The sequence below is a fragment of the Ipomoea triloba genome, chromosome 1 (assembly GCF_003576645.1).
Source record: "Ipomoea triloba cultivar NCNSP0323 chromosome 1, ASM357664v1".
Lineage (NCBI taxonomy): Eukaryota > Viridiplantae > Streptophyta > Magnoliopsida > Solanales > Convolvulaceae > Ipomoea > Ipomoea triloba.
Window position 1 is genome coordinate 31431160 of NC_044916.1, and position 21334 is coordinate 31452493.

The window sequence follows — 21334 nt, forward strand, 5'->3', positions numbered from 1 at the left end:
AAAAAAAAAAAAAAAAAAAAAAAAAAAAAAAACACTAAATGGAACAAGGCCTTAAATAGTGCAAGCAGAAAATAATGTAGCTAGAGTGAACAGATTGAGGAATATGAAATAAATGGTGAAATGAAGCAATAAGCACTACAAGACAAAGAAATTAGACTATGAGACAACTACATGCTCAAAAATTCTCCAACACTATTTTTAATATAAATAACAAGAAAAGAGACCAAGAGAGGAAAAAAAAAAGGAAAGGAACTCAGTACAGGGCATGAACTGAGGCATAAGTCTGACATTCCTGAAGATATCAGCAAAGATAATTTTATGATAGGAATAATAGGATATCAAAGAATGTAAGGCTTGTGTTAATAAGTTATCCAACAATAGAATTCTTAATATATTCATGGTGAGTCATTCATGAAGTATAATTAAAGAATAATACTCGTCAAACAATCACATATAGTACTAACCTTTAGATACACAAAATTAGCATTCACACAAAGAGCAAGGTTACTAGGAAGAGTCCATGGAGTCGTCGTCCAAGCAACAAAAGATGCACCATCATGATCATCAACTATGGGGAAAGATACCATGATTTCAGGATCAGGAACTTCCTGCGCACAATATCAAGATCTAAAAATCTGTGTTTTATATATACAGGAACAGAGATGGCACTGAACAAAAAGGATAGGAAATTCAATGGGTATAGAACTAGACTAGATAATCATTGTATATTCTCCAACCAGATGAGAATATCAAAATCAACTAAGACAGGATTATGAGGCCCTGTTTTGTGCAGCCTAACAATAAACAGTAGGACATACAAGTTCTTTCTTTTTCGCTATTTTGACAATTGATCATGCTAATTGGCATCCAACTATGATTAGGCATTCTCAACTAAAGAGATTTAAGTAATCTGAACAATGTTGCATATGTCTGAAATAGAGTATCTCAAAATTAACTCATGAAATGCTGTCTCTAAAAGCAACACAAACAAGAAGGATAGGTGACTCAATGGTAACCAAAGTTAGATAATGACCATATATTTTGCAACTGGTTGAGAATATCAAATCAACTAAGACAGTGGATTTTATGAGTCCCCGTTTTGCACAATCTAACTACATGATTTATCTCTATTTTGATAATTGAGCGCATAATACCTGGTCTAACTACATGATTTATCTCTATTTTGATAATTGAGCACATAGTAACTAGCAATCCTACTACGATTAGGGATACTGAATAACAATATTAAGTAACATGAACAAAAAAGTCTTCCTCTTTGGAATAGAGTATCAAAATCAACAAATGCAATGTTGTCTTTTTAAGTGACCAAAGACTATGGGAATAAGACTTGATTACTTACTTTTGTTTGGAGAGATATTTTTAATGCTAGGGGATTATAATCATATAAGGGAGTAATAGGCTTTCCAATTCCACTCTCCAACCAGGTATTTCCCATTGCTCATGATTCTTTCCATTCCACTCAATCCATGCCTCTCCCTCTCACTTCCCACAATATGAAAATTGCTACTAGCCTATTACACATTTTTCAAACAACCATTCTAAGCATGAATTTCCTTTAATAGTACTTACTAATCCTTTTAATTGTAAAATGTAAAGTTACAGTCTTTTTTTTTTCAAATAGTCCATACTCCATACAGATTAAAGGTGCCACAGTAGCACATATATTATTAGAATTAAAATGAATATTACAAGAACAAACTTATGAGAATGGTAGCACAATAATGACAGTATGTTGTACCTTGTAATTTGAATTTGCTTCAAAATTGGATAATGGAGTTTTGCAACCCGTACTATATGGCATAACCTGCAAACCATCAACTTATACGGACATCAAATTCCACTAAAAGATAATTAATGAAACAACCAATAAAAAACAGAAATTTGACCTCCATTAAGAAAGTAAGCGAAACCAAACCTTGAAGCCTCTATAGACAAGTCCCTTGTCAAACAACTGAGCAAAGACCCACCAGACACTCTCCATGAACTTCAAGTCCATAGTCTTGTAATCGTCTCTGAAATCAATCCAGCGCCCCATCCTGACCACAGTCTTCTCCCACTCCGCAACGTACCGCGTCACAATCCCCCGGCACTCCTCGTTGTACTTGTCAATGCCCATCTTAATCACATCCTCGCGGCTCTTAATCCCAAGCTTCTTATCGATCTCGTGCTCGACGGGAAGGCCGTGGCAGTCCCATCCGAAGCGTCGCGTGACGTGGTGCCCCGCCATGGACTGGTACCGCGTGACGATATCCTTGATCGTCCCGGCGAGGATATGGCCGTAGTGCGGTAGACCTGTAGCGAAAGGCGGGCCGTCGTAGAAGATGTACTCCGGCATATCCTTAGTCCGCTCTAGCTGAGTCTTGAAGGCCTTGACTTCATCCCACCATTGAAGGATTTTCTCCTCCTGATCGGGGAAGGAGAAATCTTTGCCCTCGCATACATCTTCCATTGCAAGATGCTTGAAGCTCTAGTGGTGTACGCGGGCAATGTAAGCTGTGAGACTTATGAAAATAGGGTTTTATGATGGAGTATATATTTATATATAATCCTCAATACGGCAACGTTTTCATCTGGGATTTTCTTTTTGTGAAGTTAACGCTATATCATACAGTGCGGGTGAGGCCAGACCTTTTTTTTTTTTTTTTAAGAGAAAATATCATTTTTAGTCCATCAATTCTAATATATGTATTAATTTTAGTTATTGACTATTAAAATTTTAAATTATGTGCATAACTAATTTGTATCACATTTGGTCCTTGACTATTAACATTTTCAAATTAGATGCATGACTATTCAATTTGTATCACATTTGGTCCTGCCTTTATATTTTCCAACCAAGTCACCGGTGACCGGGTAGTTTATTTAATTTTATTTAAAAAATAATTTTTAAATTAAAAAACTTTTATTTAAAAAAAAAAAAAAAAAAAACCAACCACCGCCACCCTCCTCCTTCGTCTCCAATGTTAAATTTTTATTTTTATTTTAAAATAAAAATTAAATAAACTAGCCAGTCATCGATGACTTGCCCAGAAAATTTAACGGCAGGACCAAATGTGATACAAATTGAATAGTCGTGCACCTAATTTGAAAATATTAATAGTCAATGACCAAAATTGATACATGTATTATAGTCGAGGGACTAAAAATGATATTTTTTCTTTTTTAAAAGTTTAATGATTTATTTGAAACTTTTTAGAGTTTGATGACTTAATTATATTTTTCATAAAAATTGAATGGTGTATTTTGTTTTTTTTTAATTAAAAATTTCTCTGGTTTGCATAATCAATTTTTATTTCCTAGTCTCTCATAGGTTTTAAAATCTACATCTACACTTATAATAAGAGTCAATAATGTTAGACCCCTAACTGAAACTAAAAAAATGTCGGTGTAATAGTCTGCTATAACATATTGTACTTTGTGTTCTTCTTATTGTGCAATCTCCAATTAAATTCCTAATATATCATAATTATTTATAATTTTACCAAATTCTTTCCGTTAAATATAACGAAAGTTTAACATTAAATTCTTTAGGCAATTTGTTTCTTTATTGCAGTTTTCAAACATATTGGCAATATTCTAATAAATTCTGTATAGATTCCTAACTTAAAATTAGAATATTGAAGTCTTAATAAGATTCTATAATACAATTTTGTATAGATTCATAACTAAATCATTATTCTACCCAAAAACACAGTATATAAACCCCTCTCCTTCTCACTGGTATTCACCCAAAACTAAACATAATATATTCTGCAACACACCATCTACTTGACATTGTATAGGTATAATTGTCAAAATATTATCATGTTAATTATATTATTTGTATTTGTACCCATAATGATTACATTTATAAATAAATAAAATCAATGGTATACTTATTAATTAGTATAACTTCAATATCGTTATGTAAATATATCTATTGTATAATCTGTTCATCTATACTTGTATCCTTGTATGTAATGTTGTGATTCTCATATCGTTATGTAAATATATCTATTGTATAATATGTTCATCTATACTTGTATCATTGCATGTAATGTTGTGGTTCCCATTATATTATTTCATAACATCTTTTATGAACATATTTCTCAAAGTATATGCTCATCGTCCTTGATGATGAAACTGTAAGTAAATAGTAAAAAATTTCTCATTATTATTATTATTATTATATTATTATGAAGATGCTCTCATTCACCTTACTATTATTATTATATTATTATGAAGATGCTCTCATTCACCACCGACATCATTGTAAATGTTATATCCAAATGCAATGAACTCAGGTTCAATAATAGTGTTTGATAATGATATTGGAATGTATGATATCACTTTACAAACCAACAAATGGTACATCATCTCAAATGTCATTGTCAAACCTGTCCAGGCGAACTATAAAGTACTTGATCACAAATATAATTACACCTTGATTTTAAATGGTCGGACCGGTGTTCAAACAAGTGACAATGGTGGCACGCCATTTGCTCCCATGTAATTTGTTTCGACTTACTTTAGTTGTAATTTAGCTATTTACAATTTCGTTATGTTTTATTAAAATATATAAGCATCGAGACTATTTATTTGATTTTTATTAATTTAGCATTTTTTTCTCTCTCATTATTATATGACTATTTTAACCAATTAAGGAACACTAATTTAAAAATACGCATTGGGCATTGGTTTAATCGCGCAACGCGCGTTTGATAACTAGTCAAGTGATAATTGATGGATGTAACTGTACTATTATTTTGATTAGCGACAAGGCCTAGGTACTTAACCAATATATAAATTTTTACTATAAAGAGATTCAAAACTAAAGCATACGACTTGAGAAGTGTGAGGCGGGGTGGTTACATAAACAAATGTGAGAGAGTATTCACTTAATTAAACTTACAAGTTACGAGTTACAATCTCTTATTATTGACAAGTAGGAAGTAACTACCACTTATTTTTATGTATAATGTAAAGACATGGTGCATTACATGTCAAAACATCGTGCACCATCTTGGCCACCCATACCTCCATACATAAAGGAGTATCGATACCAATCATCATGATAATTATATCCTTGACTGGCACCATAGTACATCTAGACATTTGAACTTGAACCATATCATCGTTAACATCAAAATCTCCATCCCTAGAATCAGAATATCTCAATTGACGCATATAAGCCGTTCTATCATATTGTCCATGTTGGTCCCAAGGGGATGGGGTACAAGTCTAGAGGGGGGGGGTGAATAGACTTGTATAAGATTTTGCAAATCTTTTCGACCTCTCGTGTGTATTGAACTCAGGATGTTTAGGTTCGATACCTCACGAGGTGAAGACAAAGTTTTATACGCAGCGGAAAAGTTATCCCCTTTTACTTAGCACGAGTTTGAGTTAGTTCGAGAGGTGTGTTTATATACAGTGCAATCGAGAGGTTAGCAAGAGATAAATACAGAAAGTAAATGCGAGAGAGATTTTTAAGTGGTTCGGCCAACCCGCCTACGTCCACTCTTCTTCCAGAAACTCCCTGGAAGGATTGCACTAAAACTTCCCTTTTTAGTACAATATCGAGCGCTTAAGCTTTGATCACGAAGCCCGCCTCAAGCTTCAGGTTTTTCGCCCNTTGATCACGAAGCCCGCCTCAAGCCTCAGGTTTTTCGCCCCGCTTCTTGTTACTCCACCTATCGAGCACTTGAGCTTTTATCACCAAGCCCGCCTCAAGCCTCAGGATCTTCACAAGACAGCTCCCAGGTTACTCCGCCTCTCCTCAGGTTTTTCTCCCCGCTTCCAGTTATTCCACCTCTCGAGCACTTGAGCTTTGATCACCAAGCCCGCCTCAAGCCTCAGGATCTTCACTAGACAGCTGCCAGGTTACTCCGCCTCTTATTGCTTAATCCAAAGCAATGACCTTTGGTTGTCACAGTTGAATGTAACAAGCTCCAATCTAACCAAAAGCTATCGTTGAATCAACTTCGATGTAGAGCAGCTTCGGTCACCTTCTAGATGTATAGCAGTTTAAGCTTTGTAACTCTCTCAAACACTAAGATGTGTTTTCTCGCTATTTTGAATATCAGGATGATATTCCGGATTGAGCTCAGGCACTTGAACGTTTGAAATAGACACCTCTTAAGATTTTCGAATCGAACCGATCTCTTACGAAAATTCCCCCTTTTTTTTTCTTTTTTGATCTGTGTCTTCACGTCCTTTTTATATGAGAGTAAAGGAATAATTCCGTTGGAGGGAAAATTATTCCGTTTCAAATTTGTCTCCCATGCTGTGTATAGGACTTGCATCTTTTCAGCATTTTTCATGGAGTAGTGGTCTTGTAACTTGAACCTTTTGTTTGGTAGTGGATATTCCATAATCCACTTTCTTGAGTCCATGCTCCACTTGCTACTTTTGGTAAAAGTTACTCTTTTTAAATTCCCATTGATCCTCGTTATAGGGAATAAGACCGACTTTGGATTAGTGCACCTTCTTTCCGTTTGTTGTGGAATTCTGATGTGGCATCCACTTCTGGCACCTCCTTAATATTTTATCTCCATGATATTCTTCTTCTCCAAATTTTATTCATGCTTCCTGACTGTCATTTAACCTTTTGGAGAAGTGTCAGTTTATCGAGACCAAGATTGATGTCTCGATTGTTTGATGTCTTGATCCCCATGTATCGAGAGATCTATCTCTCGAACTCTGCTTATGTCTCGAACTGGGTTGTTGTATCGAGAGGTCATACTTCTCGAACTCTGCTTATGTCTCGAACTGGATTGTTGTATCGAGAGGTACTACCTCTCGAACTCTGCTTATGTCTCGAGACTTAGTTGATGTCTCGCAGACCCTTATTCCTCCAGTGTCGTCTCGTGCCTTCTACTGATCTATCTATGAAATTACAACACGAGTCTTCTAAGATGTTCATACAAGTTTACCTCAAGCTTAAATATTTTCCGAGTTGAGCTCAAGTTACCCGGTTGTATTTTCACTCTTAGTTTATTTGTCGAACTTACATTGATTCCTATCTTTCGAGACTTAGGGGATTCTAAAATACATTTTGGTATCATCAAAACCTAATACATTATGTTCCTAACAGTCCATTCTTAAATTTATTGCCACTTCCCATCTAAGGGCTTACACCTTGATTTTCTGATTCGTAACACTCTCCTCCAAATCGCAATTGACTAGCACTTTCACCCATCTTTGAAAATATGGAGCTTGGCCACGTACCAAGTTGTTGGTCGTTGTAATAGAACTCCCAATTTCCCGTAGAACTCTATACAATGTTTAGCACATAATTAAATTAGATTTAAAATTTTAGTTTACACACACACACACACATATATATTCGATCCTGCGACATTTCCTCGAGAAGAACCACATATATAAATGTCATATGAGTATAAAGTGCTTGGCCTTTTTATACTTATATACATATATATATCCGATCATGTGACATTTCTTCAGAAGAACCACATAAATGTCATATGAGTATAAAGTGCTTAGCCTTTTCATACATACATACATATGAATGGGCTTGGGTTAAATAAAAGTCGCATGTGAGAAGTGAGATAAAATCTCAGTCTTAAATAAAAAAAAAATCGCCACCTACGAACTTCAACAATGTGCACTGTAAGGCATAACAATGTGCACAAAAAGGCAAAAAATGTGCGCGGGAAGCACAAAGATGTAAAACAATTATTGAAAAAAATTAAATTTAATATAGTATCTTCAACACAAATCATAAACGGCCATAAATAATAAACAAACAAACAATATTCAACTCAAATTAGTAATTAGGGATCAAGATTAATTGATCTTTGAAAAAAAAAAGTTCATCATCTACAATGCATTTCACGCAAACAAAAAAGTTCATCATCTACAATGCATTTCACGCAAATAAAGTTCATCATCTACAACTCAAAAGTTCATTAGAACTTTCCAAACATAAATAAAAAGCTAATTTGTAACAAATCCATTTCACGCAATATAATGCATACCTTAGACACTCGGAGGGTCACGTCAAATTGTTCTCCACGCAATACAGATATTTGGAGAAAAGCATAATTAAGTGGTACAACATTAGATGTTCTCACAAATCTCGGACAATGATTTATATAGCATCCAGTTTTTCCATAGTTGTAACTCTGTGCATACATTATTGATTTACATTAGTTAATTATTTTAAAACTAAAAAATCTTTCTGATAATTGTACAAACAAACAAGTAAGTAAAAAAAAAAGATACTAACTGTCCATCTACTAAATAATCGAGTGCGCGAATCACCATATAGTGCAGGGTGTACCTACAAATAAACATATCAGAGTTACATAAATAATTGGACAAAAATGTTAACTATTTCATATTGAGTTCAAAAATATGCATAAAATTTTGAGTAACTTACAATCCATCCAACTCTTATTTGATTATCTCCATCCTCCAAGTACAAAGAAGCCGAGCTATATTGGTTTTTCCCTTGTAGTGATGGATTCCATATAGTCATTATAGCCCTAGCACCAGTAAATCTTCCAGAAGGAGCATTCGCAACTAAAAGTCCCGCAAACTGAACAACAATAAATATTTTAAATATAATGTCAAAATCAACATTATATTAATATTTCATACTTTACTAAAATGTTCAAAGTGTGCCTTACATCAAGATGACTTGGAGCACCATCATATGAATGATTGTCCAACTTTTGAGGGGTGTATTGGGCTCTTCGCACATTTCGAACAATTTGTAGTTGTTCTTTAGACATTTTACGAATAGGGACACTTCCAATATGACATCCTTTCTTATTCAATCATAAATCTTCAGGATTGAAACTATTATTTTTCTTAGCTGTTGAACTTTGTTCCTCTGATGCAAGTTTAGCCTTTTGCCTCTCTAATTCCTTAGCAATTATAATCTGTGTATGTAATATTTTAGTAAAATTTCCTTTTGCCAAAAAAGCAAAACAAAAATTTATATATAACAAATAAGATTGAAACATGCATCTATCATACCTGAATTCTTTTTGTTGCCATTATTGGATGGTCTATACCAAGTTGTTTATATATGTCCACACAATCATAAATATCACCATGAATGGTTGTTATGTTTATAAATATAAATATGTCAAGTTGTAAATACAATCAAATAACACTTATTTACAAATATTAGTTATTATGCATTAGAGAGAGTGTAATAGAAAGAAGAAGAAGAATATATAACAATAATATTTAAATTTTAAAAAATATTTTAGACATGCTTAAAAATACCTTTAAACGAGTAATAATTGAACTGCTTTTGTATCCTTTCGATTTTCCCCAACTATCAACATTGTTGGCACAGCTAAAGTTGATAACAAAAGCAAAAAGAGCAAAAAGAATTATATTTACTCTCGAAACCATGAAGTCAACTCCACTGTACTAATGATTTCATAGGCTAGTGATCATATTTATAAATTAGAGTTAGCATAAAATAGGAAACAAATCAAAACAAAATATTTCATAAATTAATTTATAATAAATAAACATTGATGCAAATCGATATAAATGGATATGGATATGATCCTTACATTATATATATATATATATATATATATATATTTAGAAAAATTAGTTAAAATTTACATTTATAGTAGTCATTTTGTAGTATATTTATAAATTAGAGTTAGCATAAAATAAGAAACAAATGAAAATATAAAAAAAAAATTCATAAATTAATTTATAATAAATGAATATTGATGCAAATCGATATAAATGGATATGGATATGATCCTTACATTTAATATATATATACACCAAATATTGGGCATAATATGTTATCCATCCATTGGGCCTATTTATAGGCCAAGCCCAATGGTCCCATACAAAATAGAATTAAAATAAAAAATCACCAAACACTTGAAAAAGGCAAATTATTGTGTGTTAATATACTAAAAGTACAATATTTTTGTACTGAAGTTGCATTATTTGATAGTATACATAAAATAATCTACATTCCGTACCTAAATAATATACTTTGTGTATAAAAATAATGTATTTTTAATATATTAAAAATGTACTTTTTATTTAGGATCCACACAGCTGTGTGAACTATAGTTTAATGATTGTTTGAAAAGCAAGCAGGGGCAAAAATGAAAAACTCCGGTCTCGTGTCACAATTAATAATCATCGACATTCGACAGCATCAAATAACAACGTTTGACCTCTAACCAAATTTCAATGTCATTTTTTGGGGTGAAACTTCATGAAAGATGGAGTATATTTGTTTACCTTACCATAACTAATAAAAAGATTGTAAGGTAGTAAAAATATACTTATGGTAATGATTTAGCTCAGTGGCTTAAAAACTGTGCTGAATAGTTGATGTATTTTGTAATGTTTACTTTGTCAATTAATCAACCAAGTAATGAAGACCAGTCTCAAATTTGATAGCATTAAAAAAATTTACTATTTTAATTACATACTTCAATGTTTAATTCGAATACAGTGATGTTGAACGGAGTAGGGTGCAAATTATAATGCATTGCAATGTGTAAATCAATCCAAAAGGTGATGGTTTGTGCACCTAAATCTTGAAGATTGGGCAGAATTCCGGTCCGGGCGGGGTTAGGCGTGACACGTTGAATCAAAGTGCATGTGCTAGTCGGCAAATGCCAATTATATTGCATCCACACATGCGCATAAAAGTGCATTAACACATGGCGCATGTATCCCTCTCTGTTTACATTTCATCCATTCTCCGCAAACCATGTGAGCACTTCACTTTCTTTTGGTCCCCAGTAGCTCCACTACTTAATGCTATGGACATTTAAAAAAAAAAAAAAAAAAAAAAAGATATAGGTTTCAATTTCGCCCGAATATATCTTAAATCTAATAAATTATCCATTAACATATGTAAAAATAAAATGAGTATGTTTAGTTTTGAGACTCACACTAAATTGTACTATCCAGTGCACAATGAGTCTCAACTATAATCCTAGATCAAATTGGTGGACATTTTTTTCAATAGTTGAGTTATTGGGGTGGGGATGTGACTTGAGAATGATGAAACAACTAACTTGGATACAATTGTGAAAGAGAAAGGCAAAAAAGGAAAAGCATTGAAATAAATATAACTTCCAAGTGTATTACAAAGAAGAATTTCTTTTCTCTTTTTCTTTTGTTTCCCAATAACAATGTTGACATTCACACTATATATTTATATAACTGGGGCCACTTAAAACGTAACAGGAACTTACAATAACATCTAGTTCCTTCCTATGATACTTTCATAATTTAAGGCAAGCACATCATGTAGACCAATGACTAAGGCTCCAATAATGGATGAATGGATTGGAAATTGTAGTTATATAGGGACAATAAATAAAATTGAAAAGGAGGCCGGGGATGTATATATTTATGGTGATGGACAACGCTTCTGCGCCTGCATCTGCAATAGCATTAGCTTCGTTGGGTAGAAGCAGGCCGAGGTTGCACAACATTTTGAGATGGATCGGAGGGATTGAGTGGACGAACAACAGCCAATGGGCAATGGATGTGATATGGGTATGGTATGGATAGTGGTTTTTGGTAAAAATGGAAATTTGAAGAGAAAAGGGAGAGAGAAAAGGAAGACGATCATTTTTTTGTTTTTCTATTTGGGTGTAATTGAGGGGGCCGGGGGCCGAGGGTGCTAGCATGTGCGGCCCTGGCGGCAAGCAAGTGGACCAGCAGTTGCAGTAATTGCGCCGACTAAAGAAGAGGACTTGGCACCTAAGCTTGAAGCTCTTGCATAGCTGGCTGAGGCACCGGCTCCAGATGGGGTAAAATAGGCTCCATTAAGCATCAAATCTCCCTCTGATCTCCAGTTCCAACCTCTCCATTCACTTTGTGATGTCTCAACCCTCTTTGTCACCTATATTTTAACACACATTTAATGATCCAATACAATCTAATCCTAGCTAGCTAATTGGCAAAACCAATCTAATTCAGTACGTACCTCCTTGGCAAAAGGATTGACTGGAGCAAGGTACCGGTTGCCTTGACTGTTGATGGTTGGGCTAGCACTTCCACCAATAGCATACATCTCCCAGTGAGTGTAGTCATTGTTCACCACATGGAAGTACCCATGCCTACACCTTTAATTTCATATATAATTGTTTTATAAGTTAATGTACAAAGCCCCAAATCCAAATTAAGGATAACATTAAAATTATATTGCAGATTATAATGATATAATTACCTTGGCATTCTCTGAATGAGGCCCTCCCCAAAGTGGTTATAGGCAATTGTCACTTGCATTTGCTTGTCCCTAGTGTAAGAGTCACTGTGGCCCAACAGCATGACCTATGTTCCCCATTCACTCAATGCAATTAGTCCACCGCACCCTTAAATGTTAGGTAAATAAAAACTTATTCAAAAATTAATAACCTCATTATGGTGGGCGAAATGATTGTTGGAAATGGTAATGGCAGTTGAGCCCATGACAGCATCAACGAGGCCATCAGCACAGTTAGAGAGTGAGTTGTGATCGACCCATATATGGCTTGAGCCGAAGATGGAAATGGCATCACCATCCGCCATTGTCCTCCAACCGTAATGAGATGGGGAGCTCCTGACCATCGCGTTTCCTGTGGGTTTGCAGTCATGGACATGTAGACCATGAATGATCACATTGGTAATAAACTGTATTGTGATGCAGGCTCCATTAGCAATGTGGACATTGGCTCCACGCGCATCAATGGTCTTGAAACTGTTCATAATGAGTTCCTCCTTCAGTGTAATAACCATGTCGCGCTTGAAGATAATCCAGAGAGGTTCATCCTGGATCACAGCATGGCGAAGAGTGCCAGGCTTAGGGTTCACAGGGTCATCATCTTCATGATCAGTAACAACGTAGAGCTGACCATCACGCCCACCAATGGCATTGCGCCCAAACCCAATTCCACAGTCCGCAAGACGCTGGCGATTATTGTGCCAATTGGGGTCACAACGCCAGCAGTCATCAATCGGATTACCAGTCCCACATGAGAAATATCCAAGTTTTCGCCTCTCTGTGCTATTCCGGATGTTCCTGTTAATCAAAATAATTCATTCCCATTATTACTTATGTCTCATGTGACTTTTAGCAGAATAGCAGAAGCCCTTTGTAGATTGTACCAAATCATTATCAACAACAGAGGAATTTACTTATTCTTGGAATAGAAACACGGGAGAGTCAAATTGTCAAAAGCAAATAATTATGATTGTAGCCGGTAGAAACGAGTAAGTCTGTCGGTGGAAACAATAAAACATTAGGTACACTCACTGCACTAGCATTTCTTTCTTTTGAATACCAACGAGGTCCAGACGTCCAGTCCCTAGCCTTCTTTCAACAAATATACATCAAACATTTTGTCATTACACAAGGAAAATTCGGTTTCTTTCCAATTGATGATAGTTTTGCCGACTGATTGTCTATATAGGCAGCATCCGTATTTAAGGCCGCACATGGGTGACGCACGCAAGTGAGAACGATACCCACAAAACTCTACCCTGCACTACTAAATTTCCTAATACTAAAATTTAATTTGCTAGACTCTCCTAATTTTTCTTACATGCACCGACGTAAACAGTGACACTTACATGTGCACGAATATTTTACTATCATAAAAAAAACCAAGACCCTCCTGTCAATGGAACTAATTTGACTTGCAGAAGACTCGTATAACTTTATAGGTTGAAACTAGATAGACCATACAACAAACAAAACAGTATGATTAAATATACTCTCAAATGAGAACAATCTATTTGACATGTTTGATTTAAACTGATCAGCAATGAACAATATATGCTAGTTTATCTCCTTAGTCTTTTGCCAACTTAGAATTATAATGTGGGATTTACCCCGTAATAGTGACTATGCTTCTCCCCTCACCCAAAATATAGATTAGGGGAAGTTGTGAAATTAATAAATTTTGTTCTTATTGAAAATCAATAAAACGTTTTTTTTTTTTTTTTTTGAAAACAATGTTTAAACATGGTATCTTATCTCCTGATTCCTGAATAGAGCTGCTGTAGCCTGTAGGAGGTGTCGCCGCTGTACCGTACCCCACTACTAACTACCAAAAGTCTCACACTCAAAAGCAATTAATACAACAAGAACAAAATGCATAATTGTAAATGCAATGGAAAAGGAAAAAGTTAAGAGGCACCCACTCTGCAACCATGGAGGCAACCTCTTCAGGATCATCAACCGCCTGCTTGCTCAAAGCCTCTTCAACCTCCGCCAACCTGAACCATAAAGAACAACCCAAACCTCTTCACATTATTAATTCCCGCACAACTAACGCATACGCACAGTTATGGATCGAAACACACCGAATGTACTTTTGTACTACCCCAACTAACCAACCCCACACACATTTATGAAAGTCGAAACTAATTTAGTGTTTACTCCCCGTAGTGATGCTGATAATTTAGTATTTACTCTAGTAGTGATACTGAGTTGGGCAACCGATATTGATCCGACATTTCACCAAGTGAAAGTGAAAGTGAAATGACACTGCAAAAACACGCTCATAACGCCACCGCTCAAGGTGGATGCATTTTCCAGTTTCCACTACTCACACAGAATTAATTTCTTCTTTTCTTTGTTTTTTGAAAATTTTGTGCCGTGACACTAGAATTCAGAAATCGTAATTAATCTTGATAAACTCTTTTTAACTTGGTTGTTGAGTTTGTTGGTAACTCGCCACGCAATATAATTACATACAAAAATGCTACCCTAGAGTCTAGAGAGAAAATTGGCAGAGGAAGGCACTATCTATGCGTTTGTTTTAGGAAGTACGGAAAGTGATGGAACGATTAAAGAGAACCAATGAAGATGAATTCTCGCAGAACAGTGGGATGAAAAGGAGGCTCTAACGGAATAACAGTTGAGATCCGAGCATTTCAACGGCTTAGATTGTTCATGCTCAGAGGCTGTTGCATAGAAGCAGCCAGCGGATGAGAGGATCCAATGTATGGACCAACCGCTATATTAACCCTCAACCAGTCTACCGAATGACTGAGTCAACTCGGTGAAATCATAAGAGTACCGAGTTAGTAGCGAAGTCATACCTTGCCGCCATTGTTGTTGAGTTGTGCGAGCTCTGCAATTCCTCCTTCTCCGCAGTCCTGAAAATAATAAATCACCAAGGAAAATTCATCAATTTTTAGACCTGAATCGAAGAAACTGGACTCCACATTTTCTCCCTATTAACTCATTTTATTTCCTCCAAAAAAAAAAAGTAATCTAATGAAACAGAGTAAAATGTTAACTAAATTTCGAAAATTATACAAAAAAACAAAGTAATGAATTGTAGAACATGTAGAAGTACAACGCCAATGCTCTTCCCAATTTTACTTAAAACCGTGGAAATTGTATATGCACAGATACTCGAAAAGAGAAAAACTGAAAATGTGAGTGTAGTTTTGATAGAGAGAAACGGACCTCAAGTCAGAACCGCCATTACTGTGTACTCTAGCAAAAACTCCGGCGACGAACAAGAGAAGCAGCAGAGAGCTCAGACAAAACGAAGCACGTTTCTTCCACACCGCCATTGCCGCTAACGCTGATAACTCGCTTCCCGTTCCCCTCTCTCTCTCTAGAACTTATGGGGAAGGAACGAAGGATATTTGGAGAGAGAATGAACTGAGGAAAGCAGAGTGTGGATGTCGAAGCACTATATAACGGCCACTTTATATAAGCCTGTTGTGGTCCGTGGCTATCAGAAAACGTTCCATTTAACGGCCGTTTAGTATAACTGAATTAAAAAGTAAAGAAGGAAAAATAGAAATATTTATTCCTTTGACTCCGGTTAAGTTCGGGTTATTTTATTCTCCCTTCTCGAGTATAGCGACCGGAGTAACTGCCATAAACCGCCTTCCGTCATGTGCAGACCTTGGCCCCTCACGTGCTTTCATACTTCTCTTTTGTTTTTAGATCACACTTGTGTGAGATCATTTTAAGAATCATTATCTATTAAAGAGATCATATCGAGTAAATATAATTTTACTAAAAATGTAATACTAATTGGTAAAAATTTGTGTGAGACTGTCTCACATATCTTAATTCGTAAGACGTGTCGGTTCAACATAATTTGAGTCATAGTATAAAATGGTCTTTAGTTGATTTTTACGACCAAAATTATGTTGATCTGACCCGTCTTGTGGATTGAGATCCGTGAGACAAGTGTGACGATCCATACTAATTATGAACAAAGTGAATATTATTTATAAGGGAACATAGTACTTTTAATGACAAATGTAATGCTTTTACATTTTGATGTCAAAGTATTACTTTTTTTTTTAATAAAAAATATTACAATTTTCCTTATAAGTAATATTGGCAACTGGCAAGTGTGTGTTACTTATAAAGGTAAATGTAATACTTTAAATCAAAATGTAAAAGTATTACATTTTTCTTCAAAAATATTAAATTTTCCAATATAAATAATAAATATGTTATTCCTGATTTAGTATTAGATTTTCTAGTATTAGTATTACATTTCATTTTGACTGACCCATCTCACGGATTCGCCTTTGGTTTTATTTTACATTTCCAATTAATCATTTGGGGAGCAAAATAATAATAGGGGAGTAAGTGTAAGTTCAATCCATACTTATCTTAAATTGTAATTTTAACTCTTAGTTAGTCACAACAAAAATTTATTTTTGTCTTTTAGAGGTTTATTAGATATCAAAAATCTTCATTCATCTTCTATTTATAGTACTATCACTATTTATAAAATGTATTATCAGCTTATCACGTATTATCACTCTTTTTTTTTTTTATAGTAATTAAAATTCTTAATAGGTATAAATTTTTCTTATAATCTTTATGTTGGATTGAACGTACATAATGTGATATTATATAATGATTTAGTTGTTTAAATATTCTCTTGATTTGATAGTTAAACACTAACACAAATATAGTTTAAAAAGTTTTTATTGTGTGTTTTTTAGAATTTTATTAACTCTGTTACATTATAATATCTATTTATACATATTTTTTCAATCTATTAAATCACAAATAATTTCTGTTACATTATAATATATATTTATACATACTTTCTCAATCTATTAAATCACAAATGGTTACTGCACTGGCATTCAAAAAGTTTCTATCGTTTATTGTACGGAGAAATAAAAGTTAGTGGCTTGCCATCTTTAGACAAATGAGCTGAGACTACCTCCTCCGTCTAGTTTGTTTTGAAATGTTAAAAGATGGAAAAAAGTTAAAAGATAATAGTTTATTTTGAAATGTTATTTGTAGTAAAGCTCTAAAATAAACTTATAGCTTACTTGTAATTTAAAATATGTCATAAACTCTACCAAACATAGCGTATTACAAAATTAAACCAACTAAAGCTATAAATATTTTGAACATGCGTGCTACACCAAGCACATTCATAATGTCAAATGTGTAACTCCTAAATTAATTTCTACCTCCCCCTCATAAACTAGACGGAGGAGGTAGTCTCAGCTTATTTGTCTAAAGATGGCAAGCGAGGCAATTAATCCTTCTTTGTTAAATTGTCTATATCTATATTTGATGGAGGAAGAGCCTCCACATATTAAATAAAAAAATTAAATGAAAAGTTATAACATATTAACGACCTATCGATGTCAACTCATAAGTAACCTATAAACAAATGATAATTACATAATCTCATATAGTAATTAGTAAATGAAACTATTTTCCCTATAAGATCTTTTATATATATATATATATATATATATATATATATATATATATATTTAAGAGTGGAGAAAAATTGGTCATGAAGTAAAAAATTTGATATTATTACAAAATGAGTTCTATTACATAGAGTCATGGACTTCCGATCTGTACTCGACTATTTCTTGATGTGACAAAAGATGATAATTTATCTTCATTATGTGAATTTCAAAGAAAATGTCAATATCAAAATTTTAAGTGAAAAAATAAAGGTAAAGAGTATAATTTAGGAAACATTATGAAACATAGCTTAAAACTTGTTAATAACTTAAAATAAGTTACAAACTCTTAAATAAGTTTCGTCAAACAGAGCCAAAGTAGTATTTTCCGTCAAAATATTACTACAAGCTAATTAGGGGGGCAGCACTACTATTTATGGTTTCCATGCAACCACCAAGTGGTTGTCATCATAACACCCATTACACGCCTCCAAACACAAAACATCTCCCTTACCTTATCCACACCCTTTCATTTTTACCTCATCTAAAGTTACTTAATTGTCCCCCTGCCCACGCACAATACCATTAATTAATAAGCATTCATTGTGTGGACCAATTAGTTATCACGTTAGTTATATCATTACTAATCATGTTTAACACCCCATTGACTTACTTCCTCAAAACAACCACTTTTTGCTTCTCTTGTTCTCGCAATAATGCTTAAATTCATATTCATTTTCTACTTTTTATTTCATATAATATACTTGAAGAAAATTTATGGTGTCAATCAACACTGTATTTTATCTACTGTATAATTTTTCTATATGCTTAATACCTGCTAGTGTAAATTGAGCCTTATAACCCCCTAACATCAATTATAGGCTAAGCAGTGTAGAAGATAATGAAAGTGAATGAAGTCCGTGGTAGCTTAGGATTGCAAGAACGTTTTGTTTATATAATTAGTAAAGGTTTGATTAGTGATAATAGGACAAAGCTTCACCCAAAAGCAAGTAGAGAAATTGTAGATTGGTAGAGCCCCTGTGGAGTGGGGATAGAACAACCCATTAGGGATTTTTTAGTAGTTTTTTTGCAGAGATAAACATTTGGTGTTAATTTTTTGACAAATAGAAAGAGATATTTTTAAGTAATTTTTCTCTTTTCTTATAAGGGGTTGTTTTTTGTAGGTCCAGGCTTTTGGAAAAATAAATGACAGTGCATTAGACGCATTGCCACACCCAGACATATGATCCGTGTAGTGCACGCGCCATGCTGGACGCCTAAGTAGATATGCTTATTATTATTATTATTATTTTAATTTTGACAGTTGTGATTTAATTAGTGGCACGAAATGACTCTTCTAGATGAGAGGTCATGAATTCAAATTTCAATGGGAACAATATAAACATATACTATATTGTAATAGATAACAAATCTCTCCGAATTCTATTTGACTTTTTTACTTAATTACTGGTACGGTTGTCCGCCTTTTTATTTATTTAAAAGAAAAAAACCAAAAGTGAAAGCTAGATTTTGTAGGGTATGCTGGGCATTTGAAATTGGGCGGGTCTATGTTCATCAACTTTATTACTGTGATTTCTCCTCAAAATCCGACTTGTCCTCCCAAATGTCTAAAAGGGAAGTTTGATACTTTGATTTAATAAATATTTTTAAGGATAATATAATTTGAAAATATGAAATTCTTATAAATATGATGGTAATTAGTTTTAATATAATAGTGTGCTATCTTTTAATTTAATTAGTTTTTGAGTTTGATAATAAAGTGCTTAGTGGTCAGTTTTGGGTCTCACTGATGTAGTCGGATTTTTCACGGAGTTGGTCAAATTTCTTGCAGAAGTGATCGAATTTTTTATGGAGGTGGTCGAAATGCTCGGCCTAGCTGAATATTGCACTTATGATTGTACTCCTTTTTCCTTAGTTAAGTTTTTCTCCACTTGATTTTTCTCAGTGTAATATGTGCCCCCATACCCAACCCTAGTTGCTAGATTTAACAGTCGCGTCCAAAAGGATGGCCAATCGAACGGTGACTCCCATCCAAAAGATGCCTCGGCAAGAAGTAACTAGTCGGAAGAAGACTTGGCTTTTAGAAGCGGAGAGTTGGTCGGAGAATATTTTTGAGATACTTTCTTGAGACATCGACTTCGCGAAATCTTAAGAAAGTGGAGGACTGCCGGACTGGATGATGGATTATATACTAGGCTGGCCAAACGAACCAGTCAACCAAAAGGGTCTGGACCACATGGACCTACTCAAGAAGGAATGAGCCACTTGGGCCTATTTATCGTTTAATTGGATTAGACTCATTATTCACAATGTAATAAGAATTGAACTTATTATTCACAATGTAACAGGGCCATTTCAATAAAAAATGGGATCCTGTGCAATATTTTAAATTGGCCCCTTTCACAATAATATCTATTAATCTAGAATCAAGGACATCCTAATTTCTTGGATCATATATGTTAAATAAAAGCGAATCATTTGGTTTATCATTGTGACCAACAATTACCCATTTATAAACTTCTATATAATCTTGCATTGATATACTTTCAAATATTTATTTAAATATAAACATTTGGCATTAACCCATTCGCGCAATGCGCGTATAAAACTAGTATGTTAAATAAAAGCGAATCATTTGGTTTATCATTGTGACCAACATCATCTAAACAACTATCAACATTCTTATTATTGGCATTCTCACGATGATACTTATCATCGTTGTGCACATTATCTTTTAAATTTTTTCCAATCTCACAATCATCTTGGTCTTCTATATGATGATTAATATCTAAGAATTTTTCCTTAGCATCAATTTTGAACACATCTATTTGAGTTTCTTTTGTAGTGGATTTTTCAAGAGCTCCTTTTGAGATTGAATTAGTTGCTTAATTCTTCTTTTCTTTTTACGCTTTTCAAACCCAGAAGAATATTTTCTAGAAGAGATAATTATAAAACCCTAAAAAAAAAAAAATTTATTTAGAAACTCTATGAACAAATAATTAATCAAGAAACAAATTCTTGAATATATTATTCTGTAATAAGAATTATTAAGTCAGGTAAATAAAACAATAAACAAAAATTGTGAAATATTTAGTAATTTTAATTACCTGTTAAGAGAATTGAAAAACATGAAAATTTGTGACTTTGTACGATCAAGAAGAATTCTTCAATCCTATCGAACTGAGTCTGTCGTCTCACTCGTATGTGATCCGTCTGTAGTTTATTTGTGAGATTTGTGTAAATAAGCATTAAGCAACAATTCCGATAATGACTAATACTTAATGTTATTGGAATCAAGCTAATAATCTAATATTTATATACTATATACATAATATAAATACATAGGTTGAAGTAAAAGGGTTATCTAATGGGAGTAATGAACTGCAGAAGGAAACTGATGAGGAAGAGAGATGCCTAATACTATTTATACAATGTATATATAAGTACATAGAATTACGAACATAAAGGAAAAAGATTCCTAATATAATATATTAATATTTGTAGGATTTGGTTTGTTGCAGACCTCTTGTAGTCTTGCGCAATTCCATTTTATACGAAGTAGTATATATCAATTAATTTTTTTTTAAATAGGGGCCCCAAAAAATTGGGGGCCCTGTGCGCCAGGCAGACTTGCCCAGGGCCGGCC

General features: G+C 33.9%; 2 protein-coding genes across 2 annotated transcripts in view; both read right to left on the minus strand.

Moving 5' to 3' along the window:
- LOC116033892 (isoleucine--tRNA ligase, cytoplasmic) overlaps window positions 1-2534 on the minus strand; it is a 14757-nt gene extending 12223 nt beyond the window's left edge. The window contains exons 1-3 of the mRNA XM_031276498.1: window positions 1937-2534; window positions 1760-1825; window positions 465-608 (exon numbers count right to left, since the gene is read on the minus strand). Coding sequence (XP_031132358.1) covers window positions 465-608; window positions 1760-1825; window positions 1937-2470 — 744 coding nt within the window. The 5' untranslated portion in view covers window positions 2471-2534. The remainder of the gene's footprint in view (window positions 1-464; window positions 609-1759; window positions 1826-1936) is intronic.
- An 8535-nt stretch (window positions 2535-11069) lies between these two features.
- On the minus strand, window positions 11070-15657 carry LOC116031889 (probable pectate lyase 8). The gene is made up of 7 exons (XM_031274241.1): window positions 15440-15657; window positions 15067-15123; window positions 14164-14238; window positions 12397-13039; window positions 12209-12312; window positions 11966-12104; window positions 11070-11881 (listed from the first exon to the last, which is right to left on the minus strand). The coding sequence occupies exons 1-7, from the start codon at window positions 15547-15549 to the stop codon at window positions 11660-11662; spliced, it is 1350 nt and encodes a 449-aa protein (XP_031130101.1). The 5' UTR covers window positions 15550-15657; the 3' UTR covers window positions 11070-11659.
- Between the last annotated feature and the right edge of the window lie 5677 nt (window positions 15658-21334).

Bases quoted from the DNA above. Each gene is read 5' to 3' on its own strand.
- LOC116031889 (XM_031274241.1), bottom strand. From the start codon at position 15,549: ATGGCGGTGTGGAAGAAACGTGCTTCGTTTTGTCTGAGCTCTCTGCTG. The intron at 13,040-14,163 runs GTGGGTGCCTCT...TTTGATTAACAG, and splicing joins GTTGCCTCCATGGTTGCAGA to GAACATCCGGAATAGCACAG. The intron at 11,882-11,965 runs GTACGTACTGAA...GTTAAAATATAG, and splicing joins TCAATCCTTTTGCCAAGGAG to GTGACAAAGAGGGTTGAGAC.